General features: G+C 42.6%; 1 protein-coding gene across 8 annotated transcripts in view; it reads right to left on the bottom strand.

Moving 5' to 3' along the window:
• Window positions 1–1,562: 1,562 nt before the first annotated feature.
• The window catches only part of ccdc88ab (coiled-coil domain containing 88Ab), a 76,468-nt gene continuing 64,378 nt past the window's right edge, over window positions 1,563–13,652 (bottom strand). For 2 of the 8 annotated variants that reach the window (XM_079687996.1, XM_079687994.1), the window contains 6 exons: window positions 12,325–12,402; window positions 9,939–10,175; window positions 9,414–9,467; window positions 6,805–6,894; window positions 6,015–6,274; window positions 1,563–5,586 (listed from right to left, as the gene is read on the bottom strand). In XM_079687996.1, the coding sequence (XP_079544122.1) occupies window positions 4,690–5,586; window positions 6,015–6,274; window positions 6,805–6,894; window positions 9,414–9,467; window positions 9,939–10,175; window positions 12,325–12,402 (1,616 nt within the window). In that variant the 3' untranslated portion in view covers window positions 1,563–4,689. Of the gene's footprint in view, window positions 5,587–6,014; window positions 6,275–6,804; window positions 6,895–9,413; window positions 9,471–9,938; window positions 10,176–12,324; window positions 12,403–13,652 lie in introns of all 8 variants that reach the window. The other 6 variants (XM_079687995.1, XM_079687993.1, XM_079687998.1 and 3 more) reach the window with 4 other exon arrangements.

Below are 13,652 nucleotides of genomic sequence, written 5' to 3' on the forward strand. Positions count from 1 at the left end.
TGCTTCAGATCTCTCTAAGTGTGATGGCATTGTTTGTAACTGCTGCTTCCTGTGCCTCATCCTTGGCTTTCCACCTGCACCTCTTTTTTTCAGTCCTTCAGTTAAACAACAAAGATATAGTGGTTGGTCAGTGTGTGTGTTGCATAAAAGTAAGTTTACCACAGTACATTGTGCAGGATGTTTGTACAGTTATAGTATGCAACATGCCAACAATTCAATTACAGTAATGAAGTAAATATGTTTCACACAACAGATATAAGCACTGATATATCATGAATTATGCAGAGCTGAAAACTGTTAACTAACCTATTTTCAAGTCTAAGTGTCCGGATTACAGAGGCAACAGTTCATCGGCTTAGATTAGGCTGAACCCTCTGTCCAGTCAAACCATGGTCTCTCCCTCCAGCTCTACCTCTCACTCTCACCCACCTCTTCCTCCTCCTCCTCCTCCTCTCACTCTCAGCCCAGCTCTTCCTCTTCCTCTTGCTCTTGCTTCCATGTTGGCTTCCATTGTTGCTGTAAGAAAGTACTCACCTGTGGTCTTTTTATAGTGCTAACATCCTGATTGATGAGCTAACAATTATGCGATCAGGTGTTTGGTCAGGTGGAATGCGTTTCTTGATCATTGGTCCATGTGTGAGGCATTTTGAATATCAGTGTTTTAAACCAGCTAACACGTGACTTTATGTCAGATTCCTGTGTCTTACGTGGAGAAACGTGTGCAGTGCTTTGCAAAAAGTGCCATGTTGATTTGCAAATTGTGCGAAAAGCTGAAAACGTGTTTAGAGTTTTGGAGATTTGAGCCGATGTTTTGCTCTTTGAGTGTCAGTTAAAATAATTGTGCTTTATGTATAATTTTAGTGTGTTAGCAATCGACAAAACTGTAAAAACGGTTGGCAGTGTTCAAGAGCTTCCATGTCATGTGACCAAATGACTCAATCAATGCAGGATTATATCGATACACTGAATAAATTAGAAACACTTCTATTTTAAATGAATATTGTTTACATTCTTTGCAATAGCTTCCATGTCATGTGACCTACAGTAGTGCTACCAAATCCATGCAGGATTGTATTGCTACATAGGACAAGACATTGAATTTAAGTGTAAATTGTATATATGAATCATTTAATACAAAACGTCAGCATTTTCTCATTTCTTACCTAATAGATTTCATGTCATGGGACCCAATGACTCCAAATCAATGCAGCATTGAATTAGACAGATTTTTAGATCACCTGATTTTTTATATAAATATTTGAATAAAAACTCAGTTGTTTTTTTTATTGAAAAGACTTAATAATGTTCAATGGCTTCCATGTCAATTACAAGTTAATTCTACATTTCCTCAAAGGGAACTACAAAGTCCTCCATTTAGTGCAAGAGTGAAAAGAAATACGAAGATTGTGCCGCTTTCTTCCACCATTTTCACTCCTTTAAGGGTGTGAATGTTCCCCCTTGAAACTGGAGAAACCTCTGCCAGGGATTCTGACAATAAATTATATTTGGGTCTGTATGTTGTGGGTTTAGCATTAAGACATTCACACAAAAAAAGAGCACACTTTAGGCTTGATGATTTTTAATTACATCAAATGGATTTATGTAAAAAGTGGAAAAGGAGGAAAACACTGGGTTTCATCACCATCATGTTCAACATGTTCAACACAGCTACAGAAGTCTGCACGTTCTGGGTCAAAGGTCACCGTACGGAGGGCCTTCTCAGGAAGTACAAACACCGTACTGTGGAGGTATGGAGTTAGCAGGAAGTGTGCTTTTACGGTTTCCTTTTCAGAGCAGGGTGGGAAGCGATACATGACACGATGTAGTGTGATTTACCATATGACGATATATGATATAAGCTAAGATGAACAGTGTGTAGTGTTTCAGGGCCTCCAGCTGTTTATAGGTCACCTGACACACTCCCATGATGAGTCTCTTTTTCTCTCAGATCTCATGATTGGCAGGCAACAGACGCCATCACACAGCTGCTATGGCTTCCTGTCCAAGTCCATTTGGCATCCTTTCAAATAACCTCCCCTGACGTTGTCCTCTTCTTTGATTGGACAAAGGAAGCGGGATGATTGTTTGCTCCATGCAGATTGTGATTTTCAGCATTTTTAGCAGGTTGGTGCTGACATGCTTTTTAAAATGTTTTTTACAAGCCTGAATGAATGTTATCCTTTCTTGTCCATGCTGCATATTTACAAAACACTTTTTGTGATCATGGCGTTGGGCAGGAGAAGGTCCTACTGACTTAAAAGTTGCACAGAAAATCCAAAATGGAGTCACATCAGTCTGGTTTAAGATTGCCCTTTTGGCTGTTGTCTGAACATTGGCACTTAGTCTCAGTCCGTAGTGCACATCTAGCAATCCGTCACACTGAAGGACACATGGCAGTGCAATCTGCCACAGCTTTAGTCTTTACAGAAGATCAAAACTGTCACAGCAACATTTTCTAGTATTTTTTCTGTTTCCTTGATTCAAGGAAGAAAAACCCAAACAGAGAAGGAATCCTCTTTTCTCTAATCAAATGTCCTGGGTTAAAATAAAACAAAAAAAAGAGGGAAACGGGGATATACAATCTTTTCTCACTGTAGACGGTCTCAGAAGATTAACTCTACAAGGCTTCAGACTCACAGCTCCAAGGCCACCTTTCTCTCTGAGTCCCAGGCAAGCAAAGAGTGGAAAGAGTACGAGTAGAAAGGAAAAGGAGAGAGATTACGAAGTAAAGAGGCAGCGTTGAAAGAAAGAAAAAGAGAACACAAAGTCAAAAAGGAGAGAAAAAGAAGATTAAAGTCACAAATTGTCAGTCTGCAGTGATATACAAGAGAAGGAAGCAGCCAGCCTGGGTCTACATGCACTGTGGAGGAAACAAGAAGGGGGAAGGATTTCAGCGTGACACCGAAGCCATGCAGTAACAACAAGCAGCCTGACAACAGCAAAGGGACTATTTTCTTTGTTCACCAGCAGGAAACACTCAGCAGTCACCTTCACCAACAACACATCAGAAGCATCACGGAGGAGGGATACGTGAGGTGTTGGGGTGGGGTGAGGTGGGGGGCTCCTCTCGTTGGGGGGCTTGGGGACACAAACAGGCAAAGCGTTCAGCGACCTGGGTAAACGGCCCATATGCCATGCAGACCCCCATCAGGGTCCCATCGGGTTCTCATAAGGCGGCGTTTGGCACCACAGGGACAGTGGACAGGACAGTGAGGAAGAGGAGGAGGGGGGATGAGGTTTGGGCTTAGCAGGGGAAGCAAGTGCACGGCAGGTTGGACGACATCTGTTACACCATGTTTTAGGTTCCCATGGAGACAAGACTGAACCCCCCCCACCCCATTTCTCCCGCTCGAGCAGCACTCACTCACCACGCGCTCACAGCATGGTAGCAGTTTAGCTTTGCTGCGGCTCCCCGCTCCTGCTTTTAGACTCTCTGCCCTCCACATCTGTAGGACAAAGGCAACGTTCATGTTACATCTGAAGACAGTGACGAGAAATCTTAATTTACTTCATACCGGAATATATTTCAGATTAATATATAAATACATCAAAGCAACTTCAAAACAGAGTACAGAAGCAGAAATAAATAAGGATATAGAGGTGAACAGCTCTACTCTTTTTGGCACAGAAAGCAGTGCCCGTCTTTGATTATAATTTAAGGGTTACTACAATCTGTACAAGATCTCGTCTAAAATACATGATCAAATATTATCCATACAGTATGTGGTGCGTCAGGGTGAGTCAATACAACATTTCAGATCCCAAAAGAAATGATGTACGCTTCATTCACAAAACAATCTGACCATTGAAAACTCAACTCTACTTTTCTCTTCTCTCAACTATTCTACTACTTCCTGTTACTATAACTCTATAGTGAGCTGAATACAAGTCAAATATAACCCCCCCTCCCCCTGGTCCTCCACTGCTTTCACTCTCAGCTTCCTCTTCACCAGCTACACCTTCCCTCAGATCATTTTGGGAATGAAGCTTCATCGTTTTGTCACCAGCCCAAGATGAATGACCATCAGATCAAAACCCACGGAGATCAGGTTAATATCAAACAACAAGAAAATACAGAAAATGTGTCAAAAAAACCGAAACAAACCGTACACACCGTCAATATAGAAACAAACAAAAAAAAGGTACACATGATAACCATTTTGATCACAGCAATCAAAATGAGCGTCGGACAAGAACAAAGCCGTGCAATTTAGTGAATGATGCAACCGAGTTAAAAAGCAGTGAAGAAGACAGAAACCCAAACAGCATCAGTAACAGAAAGTGGAAGCGAATGTATTATCCGACACATTGAAAAATGTGGCCCACAATGCTTTGTTTTATTGGACATTAAGATGATTTGGTAAAACAGAAACTCTGAGCCTTGATGCATTAACCCCAGACTGCAGATAATAGCAGAGTGTTAACGGATTGGATGAGGAAACAATAATATGGCTGTAAGATGAAAGAACATTCATCAAAGTCCCACCCCGGAGAATAAGGCAGAAAACCAAAACAACAGCGATTCACCAATCAGCACCGAACAGAAAAAGAACAAAAACGCCACACAGAGATAGTGCTCCAATAAATACATGCAGAGGAGGATTTGTAATTTATCCATTATTCATTCTCCCCCTCTTTTCATTAAGTCTGGGGGGGGGGAAAGATCAGCGAGCCGGACCCCCACCTCGTTCACACACACCCGTACTCATACCACAGAGACTGGTTGTCCTCTGCGTTCAGTGACTGCTCCAAATTATTCTCACCACTGGGATCAAGGCCCTCGTTAATTTCTGTCACACTGGCTGGGCTGGATCTCATCTGGCCATTTGATTGGCTGTGAGGCTCGTTTTGGGAGGGGATAGGAGGAGGAGAGTGTGTTTTATTCGTAACAGGGGGCCCGCTGATGTTGCTGACTAGGGAGGGGTTTAGAGACAGGAAGGGGTGGGTTTTGCACGCCGACTCACTAAAGATGGAGTCCATGAACACGGACTCTACAGTGAAGGAGGGGCCGAGGAAGGACTCGAGGGTGGAGAGGTCGGGGTCCTCCAAGCTATGGCAAGGTAAGCTGAGTGACTTGGGCATGGTGGTGGCAAGGGGTGCCTTTAGGTTGGTGCTGGAGGGGTGGTACTCACTGGGTGTGGGCTGGGAGCAGACCCCAGCCTTAGTGGAGGCGCCGTTGGGAGACGTATCCACGGAGATGGGGGACCGGCTGTCCTTGGAGAGCAGGTCGTGGAGGCTGGTGCGCCGCGTAGAGCCCTCGGCGGTGGAGATGACGCTGCTGGCGCGGGGCAGGGTGGACGAGGCGGAGTCCAGGAGTCCCGACACGGACGTCGCTTTGCCCTGCGACGACAGGGAGGAGCGGAGGGGCACGGAGCCCTTCACCCGGGTGCTCTCAGCCTTACGCAGCGTGGGGCGGCCCGGCTGACCGGAGGACCTCGGAGGACGGTCGGAGCTGACGGGCGCCGCTTTCCCGCTGGCGGAGCGGAGGATGCCCCGGGCCTTCGTGACAGGACGCTCCTTCTGCACATGCTCAGAAGAGGTGGAGAGGCGGGGGGAGTCTACAGTGAGGTTCTCCTGACTGCCAGACTGCAGGAGAGAGCAAACATGAAGAACAGGAGCATTACATATCGTACAAGCCTTCCATACTAGGTATTTTTATCTTTTCTAAATGTACCAGCATGCTATGTTTCAATTCAGAACTGTTTCAGAAATGTTTCACCCAAAAATTGTGATGGTTTTCCAGGAAATGTGTTTTCTTTACTGCTCAATGACAGTTTCTTGAATATCTTTGACATGTGAACAAACAGCACATGTTATGAAGTCATCCAGGGCTTTAGGAAACAGACATTTTCAACAACATTTTTTAATATATATAAAATGATTTAATAAAAAATAAAAAAGGGAACTAGCACTAGATAAATGGTTTCCTTTCATTTCCATAAAAGATTTGTACACTTCACGTCACAAAATATCCGGCAACATACACATGAGTTATATCTGAGTCGGACCCTCACCTCTGCAGGATCGATGCCCTCGTCCAGGAACTGCTGCAGGGACAGCACCTCGCAGGCTGGGGACCCCGTCTTCCTGCCGGGGGGCTGTCCCGGGTCGAGGGGCCTCCTCAGCTGCAGGGGGCTCTGGTGGGAGGTTCTGGAGGAGCAGGGCTGCTGCACCGGGCTGCTGCCGCTGCTGGACCACACCTCCTGGTCCAGACTCAGGCTGAACTCCCCGCTGCTCTCACTGTGGGGCCGGCTCAGGCTGCCATTCAACGTGCCTGTGGGGGGGGAAATAATCTATGGTTTATATTGACCTTTATTTTTTACCACTAGCAAGTAAGTAGAGCAACACTTTCATTGAATATGAAATACATTTGTGGTGCAGGAAACATTTGAATACATTGTTCTAACTCTGATAGCCCATGTAAAACCCTGGCCATCGATCACTGATGACTTGACAATTAGAGAAAAGAGGAAGATTTCAGGTGATGACATTTCAGAAAGCTGGAAAACCTAAATGAAATATTAAAAGCGCATGTTTCAAAGATGCATGACATCACGCATTTGGAACAAATTCAATTTCTGTGAAAGAAAGGGCACTTAATATTGCCAGAATTCAGATTTGATCATCCAGTTCCTTAACGTTTAAAATACGGTCAAATGGACATTTTCAAAGGAGCAAACATTGAAGTAGGATTCGAGTGAACACATGAAAGGAAAAGGGATAAGAAGAAGTGAAGAAGGGAGGCAAGAACACTTAGTTTAGAGGAGGAAGAGGAAGAAGGAGTAAAGGGAAGGAGGAGCATACCTTTGCCCTCCAGAGGAGAGGTGAGGTGGGAGTTATTGTTACTATTACTACTGATGGTCCTGTTGCTATGGAGACTGGGGGGTCTTGAGGCTGGGTAAGGGACAAGAGGGAACACACACAAACACACACAATTAGGATGTATAAATATACACATGCACAGAGTAACACGTAGGTACAGCTAGCGGTTGGAGGAGCGTCTCCTGCGGGGCGGCAGATGGCTCCTGCCAGGCGGAGGATCAGAGCCAACATGTCCGCTCAGTAAACAAAGAAACAACTGACAGAGAGGACAGGGACGCCCAAACCCAAGGGCAAAGCCCCCTCAGAGAGAACTGAGAGACAGTACACTCAAATCCAGCACCGGACACTTTTGTTTAACGATGCTATGGACAGTCTTGCACTAATGTAAATTCTCAAAGATATTGAAGTGACTGTTATTTTGATTGTTGTGCTTTTATTTAGGTCTTAATGTGTGCGTATGTATAAATGTGTCTTTTGATTGTGTGTATATAGGATATACATATTTTTATATATATTTGTTTTTGTATTCGGGATTTTGGGAAACGGTATTTCGATCTCTGTGTCTGTACACACAAACGGAAAGATTGACAATAAAGTTGACTTTGACTGATTAACAGAGGGGGAAAGAGGGGGGCTGCACAATTAATCAAACATTAATCATGATGACCCTCATATAAATAAGCATGATTGACTGTGATATTGAAGTTTAAAATGTGTGCTCTGCTCGTCTGCAGTACGGAACAGAAATGCACTGAATTCAGATAAAGAAGATTATATTTATTTTGAAGCAAATATCTGTTCATTACTAGGAATGGTGCACAATTTGAAAGTGAGGGCCGTGCTCTTGATTTATTTTAAGGTAAAAGGTTTGGAACATTTGTATGTATATTTTGAGTCTAGGAGAAGCAGTTGAATCTGTCTTCTTTTGATAATCTACATATTTGTACACAAACAGGAAGGTAGAGAAACATGGAAGAGAAAGCAGTCCTCCAGTTTATTTAATTGAGGAAACGTTATAAGTATTTATTTTATTGTGATCTCGGTATTGAGCAGAATACTCATGATGATCTTTGTGGCTATAATCGTTCAGCCCTACAATAGAGTAAGATTAGGGATACTAAAGAAGACATGGAGGAATAGGTGAACCTGAGGAGGAGGAATTGAGAAGGATGAAAGAAAAGAATGGGAAAACTGTGAACTGTGTTTTATGGATAGTTTTAGCCAGAGACCCAGAACTGCAAAACCATTTTATAACTGGTTATATGGACATTGGTGACACCAAAAAGAAAATGAACGATCACATGACTGAACCAGCCCTTTGCAGCCCAGAGGGGGATTCAGTGCAGAGAAGTGGTCACTACAGAAGCTACAGGGCACTCGGCACAAAACACTCATCTGAACAGGAGAGCGACACAGAAACAGAGCACAGATGCCTACAGTGCATAACAGGTGAAGCTTAATGAGTTTTTCATGGTCTGAAACCAGAGAGCAACAATCGATGTCTGAAACTACTATCGAGAATTGAAAACATAATAACATCTCTGAAAGATGACCTAATGGCTGATATATTATTAGTAATGTCTGGTGCGTGTCTGAGTGAGAGTTTCCTTTCATCAATTACCGAGTCGTAATGGAATGTACAACAATGTATTCGATTTTAGAAATGCATTCTGGGAACTCAGCACTTAAGTGTACCATCAGCGCCGAACCTGAGTTCTACTTACGTCCTGGGGAGTCAGTTTAATGATGGAATAATAGATTAAATACAATATTTGAATGCAAAGTAGAAGTAAGTATGCCCACATTAAACCTTGTGCCTCAGTGTGCTCACTTTTTTGTTCACGTTAATGCGCATGGCATAAATGCTGACAAGGGTGGCTTTGTCTGTTTTATGCCCAAGTTCATTCCGAGCCACTATAATAATTGTATAATACATGTGTATCCAAAATACATATGAACATATATACACTGTTCATATGTAAACATGCATTATGCTTTTAAAAAGGTTGACATTCTGAATACAAAGGAAAAATGGTTTAGTTGTTATAAGGACTTATATAAATATATTATCGCAGTTTTTTAATGAAATGGTCGTCCTCTAAGAACATCAGAGCAGCAGATTAACATAGTGAATTAGTTACATTAAGAGTAACTAAATAAATATATATGATACAATAAATAGAAATAGAAATGCATTGAAACTAAAACTGTATTTTCAGAGAGGTTAGAAATGTATGTCAGTGTTTTGGTGGATGTTTAACAACTGGGTCATCAGAGCGGGCAGCCCCCCCTGATGAATAGTTGCAGATGAACTGCTCTGGATCATTCTAAAGCCTGAATTAGAGTCAATCCTACTTTCAATGGAGGCTGATCTCTCCCTCTCCCTTTTTTTTTGCTCTCCAATAAAATTGCTTTTCCAACTGTAGATCAAGCTCAACCGAAGCACACGAAGGAAGCCTAAAGATTAGCATTGGGACTGCTGAGGATATGACCTGCTTTTTTAGGCTAATCAGTCATTTCACATTCCTCCTTTAGAGAGGCTGCTACAACCACACATCACTTTTCTTATTTCATGTCATGTCAAGACTTACCTTGAATCTTGGGGTCATCTAAGGAGCCGGCAACATCCTCACATGAAGCATTATCTGCTGAGACACAGAAGAGAGTGATGCTACAGCTGCTTTTTTCTCTCAGATCTGACAATATATCACCACCTTCATATGAATCTTCACGCATGAGTCCAATCCGCGTAAAACGGAAAAAATAAACAACTATGTGCAATATGTGGAATATATATATATATATATGCCGTTAATAACTGCAATATACACCTGGCTGCTAAATCCTCAGAAATGTTGCAGGATGTGTATTTTTCTTATCTTTTTTATTTTTAATATTTTTGTATGCATGCTTCTTACAGTAGGTAACATTGAGCTGTCTTTGGCTCTTTTCTGCTGTAACAATGTAAAGTTCCTCTGTGGGACTAAAGGCATTCTGATTCTGAACTAACTCCTGAAATGTGTTCAGTAAAAAAGCCCAATACACGAAGAAATTGTCAGGATCTCAACATGCCGATTTTGTCTCTACCCTCGCAGGAATAAACCCATCATCCTGACCTTTGACCTGGAGGCGGAGCTTGGCCCTGCTCTGCCTGGCGGTGGGCAGGGTGAGCGTGGAGTAGTCGATGGCGTTGGTGGAGTAGGTGAGTTCCTTCATGCTCCGCCCGCTGCGCCGGCTGCTCCCCGCCGTGTCTCTGTCTCCGGCCTCAGCTCCGTCCAGGTGGTCGATGCTGCTCGCCCACTCAGCGCCGGGACCACCCGCCACCGCCATGGTCTGCAGCAGGTCGTTCATGGCTGGATGTGCAGCAGAGGAACGGAAATTAGGACAAATCAAATCATACTTTACCTATTGCTTTTAACTTTTCGTCATAGAGACAATTTGTTTCCCTTAAGGGAGGTAAAATGGCTCAGATTAAGGCAACCATTTGATAAAAAGCCCTTATACAGGCTACTAGAGCGAGCAAATCATATCCCAAAAATCTAAATTATTATAAGGTCAACTTAATTATTCCATGAAAAAATGTTAACATCCACTTCAAGTCATACTTTAGCTAGTGCTAACTTTTACTTTTCGTCATAGAGACCATTTGTTTCCCCTTAGTATAATGGATCAGATTAAGGCAACCATTTCATAAAAAGCCTTTATTGGACCTCATACAGGCTACAAGTCAATCCTACTCCTAACAAATCTAAAAGATGTTAACTTAATTTTTCAGTGAAAAAAATAAAAAAAATTGGTGTAGCGTAATACATTCAAGGGATGTGCAAAAAATAAATATTTGACCCAAAGTGCACAAAGATGGCAGCTGCAACTTTTTTTTTTAAACAGGTGATCCATCACCTCAAGAGGCCACTGTCTTTATGCACTTTGTTTACTGAGCTATGTGCGACGGCAGAGAAGCATGAAGGCATGCAAAGCTGCAAAAACCATGAAACTCCATGTCAGCAGAATAAGATCTGAAATGCAGCACACTGACGGAAAGAAAAAAGAGAGAGAGACAGACAGAGAGAAAGAGAGAAACAGAGACAGACAGAGAGAGAGAGGGAGACAGACAGAGAGAGCCAGCCCCATAGAAGCAGCGAAATATGTGAGCGCATGCTACAGCCTATCATAGCGCATGTCACAGCCTAAGAGACAACAACAACAGAAAACAGCTGTTCATCTCCTCATGGCTCACTTCTGATTACTCCTCTACTTCACGTGTCTTCCTGTTCTTTCTTTCTTTTTACATTTGATACTTGCGGTTTTGTAATAATATATTGTTGTAAATTGTTTAATGAATTGTATTTTTTTCTCTTTCTTATCATATCACTATTTAATTGTATTCTCCTTTACGCTTTGGCAATATTGTTCACCTGCCAATAAAGCATATTGAATTGAACGTAGAGAACAAAGAGAGACAGAGAGACAGAGAGAGAGAGAGATAGAGAGACAGAGAGACAGAGAGAGAGACAGAGACAGAGACAGAGACAGAGAGAGAGAGAGAGAGAGAGAGAGAGAGAGAGAGAGACCAAGGGCTCCATTTCAAGTCCTCCATGGTGAGTGAGAGCAGAGGCGATCAGGCGGTTGATGATTGAATTTTTTTTTTTTTAAGTCATGCTATAATCAAAGATGGAGGCAAACACACCACAGGCGCATGAAAGGCAAACCAGCAGCCACTCCCAGCCATCCACTCACCTCAACACACCACACCACACACACAAGGCCTTTCATTTGGTTTACACAAAGAAAATAAACAATGACAAAGCTGCCCAATAAATTCCCTTTTGCATAGTTATTCCCACAATGACCAAACTATAAGAGATAAGGCTGTAGTGGATGAAACTGTAACACACACATCTACAGGAAGAGGAGATGCTAACTTTAACATCAGTTGTTGCATTGGAGTTCACCAATACATTCAGTTGTGTACATCTTAGCTCAACACAAGTTTGTGCTATTCATTTGCTAAAAGTGAGAATAAAAGGGACACGCTGGTGACACCTGATAAAAGCTGAGAGCAGATACTCTACAGGAGTGAGTGGAGGCGGCAGGAGGTGACGGAGGGGGGGGGGGGGGGGGGGGGGTTAATAGGCAAAAATGTAAAGGACAAGTCACTGATGTCGGCAGGGTATGCATGGAGGTGAGGTGACAATGCAACACATTTTAAACCTAAATCTTGTGCAGCCGTATGTAAATACTACAAGATAATATCACCACTGCAAAATGCTCTTCCGTAAATATTACATGGAAGTGTGTTGCCTGCAGGCCTGAGTAGCTTTAAGAGCTATGGCTGAAACTGACACACTGTCACTGTAAGTGTCACGCCCCCACACTGCAGCCACCGTGAAATCAGTGACTGTTCCTTCTTTGTTTCTGCTAGTGTGGCGATGAGAGGGAGAGGAGGAGGAGGAGGAGGAGGAGGAGGAGGAGGACTAGCGTGGCGGCTAACGGAGGTCTTACACATGGAGCGTCGGTAGATGGCTTTGGCCTTGTCTTTGTCCTTGGATCTGTTCCTCATGAAAGGCAACCTTTTTAAAGCTGTCAAGAGCGCAGCCAGAGACAGACAGACAGACAGACAGACAGACAGACAGACAGAAAGACAGGGAACAGAGAGCGACAGAACGAGCCCGAGGGAGGTGGAGGGAAGAAAAAGAAAGAAAAAGGAGGGCAGAACAGAGGGATGTGGTTAACATTTGAACAAAGAGAGATGCAGAGAGAGAGCTGAGCCCCTGGACACTCAACTGGACAATAGACAAACAATGCAATGCACAGTATCACTATAAGGTTTAACAGCAGGGGATTATGTTAATATAAAGCATTGTTGATTTATCATTAGGCCTGTCACAATAAATGCTGGTGTAGGACCTTATGTTGTCCCAGAAATAAGATATATGACTTTCAATCTATGATGGATTATTAATGCCACTGATGATAATCTGATGGCATATTAAATCAAGAACACCCTTTCAAAGAGCAATTCACTTCTAAATATGAATAATTGTAGTCATTGGAATGTAAAAATGTTTTAAAATATGCTAAATAAATAAACATAAATAAAATGGATCAACCAAAACCTGTATTAACAGAAATGCACAGATGCCCAAGTCTTTTAATGGTAGGGTAATCACTGCTGTTGATTCTGGTATCATGCTGGTTTAAGTGTTTGGGACATACAGTATGTAAACATTACGGGCAATATCAAGGTCAGCTAAAGTGTTCGTGGTCATATCCATATCACATGACGAGGGATTATTGGACAGGTCTATTGATTATCAAGTGTAAGGTATTTTTAATCTATACCTTCTTTGTATATCATGCTATCAACATGTTAGATTTGGTTAATGGGCTCAAAAAGAAGTACCATTAAAAGCAGATTTACACTTTTAACTTTCCCAATAAGGTTGTGTTCAGCGTCACAAACTTCAGTTTTTTTTACTATTTTGTAAATGCTTGTTCAAGAGCTTTTTAGTTGGACTGCAACACATCCCACAGATTTATTTAATACCTGTATAATCCTATAAAAAAAGGGCAGACTTTTAAACAAAGACAGATTATGCAAACAAACACACAAATGTAAAACACTAACGCACATTTCTCCTGCACACAACAACAGTCACTCATGGTTATGGTCATGAGTGTTGCATTCTGCATTACATACTGTACTGTACACAACAACACATCTGTCAACACATTACCACCTACATGACACACAGAGGATGGATATATTAAAGGGTGCAATCAGGAGAGTGAAAAGGTCAAAGGGCACCTGAACAGCATCAGGGAGGACT

This window comes from Notothenia rossii (assembly GCF_949606895.1).
Source record: "Notothenia rossii genome assembly, chromosome: 6".
Classification (NCBI taxonomy): domain Eukaryota; kingdom Metazoa; phylum Chordata; class Actinopteri; order Perciformes; family Nototheniidae; genus Notothenia; species Notothenia rossii.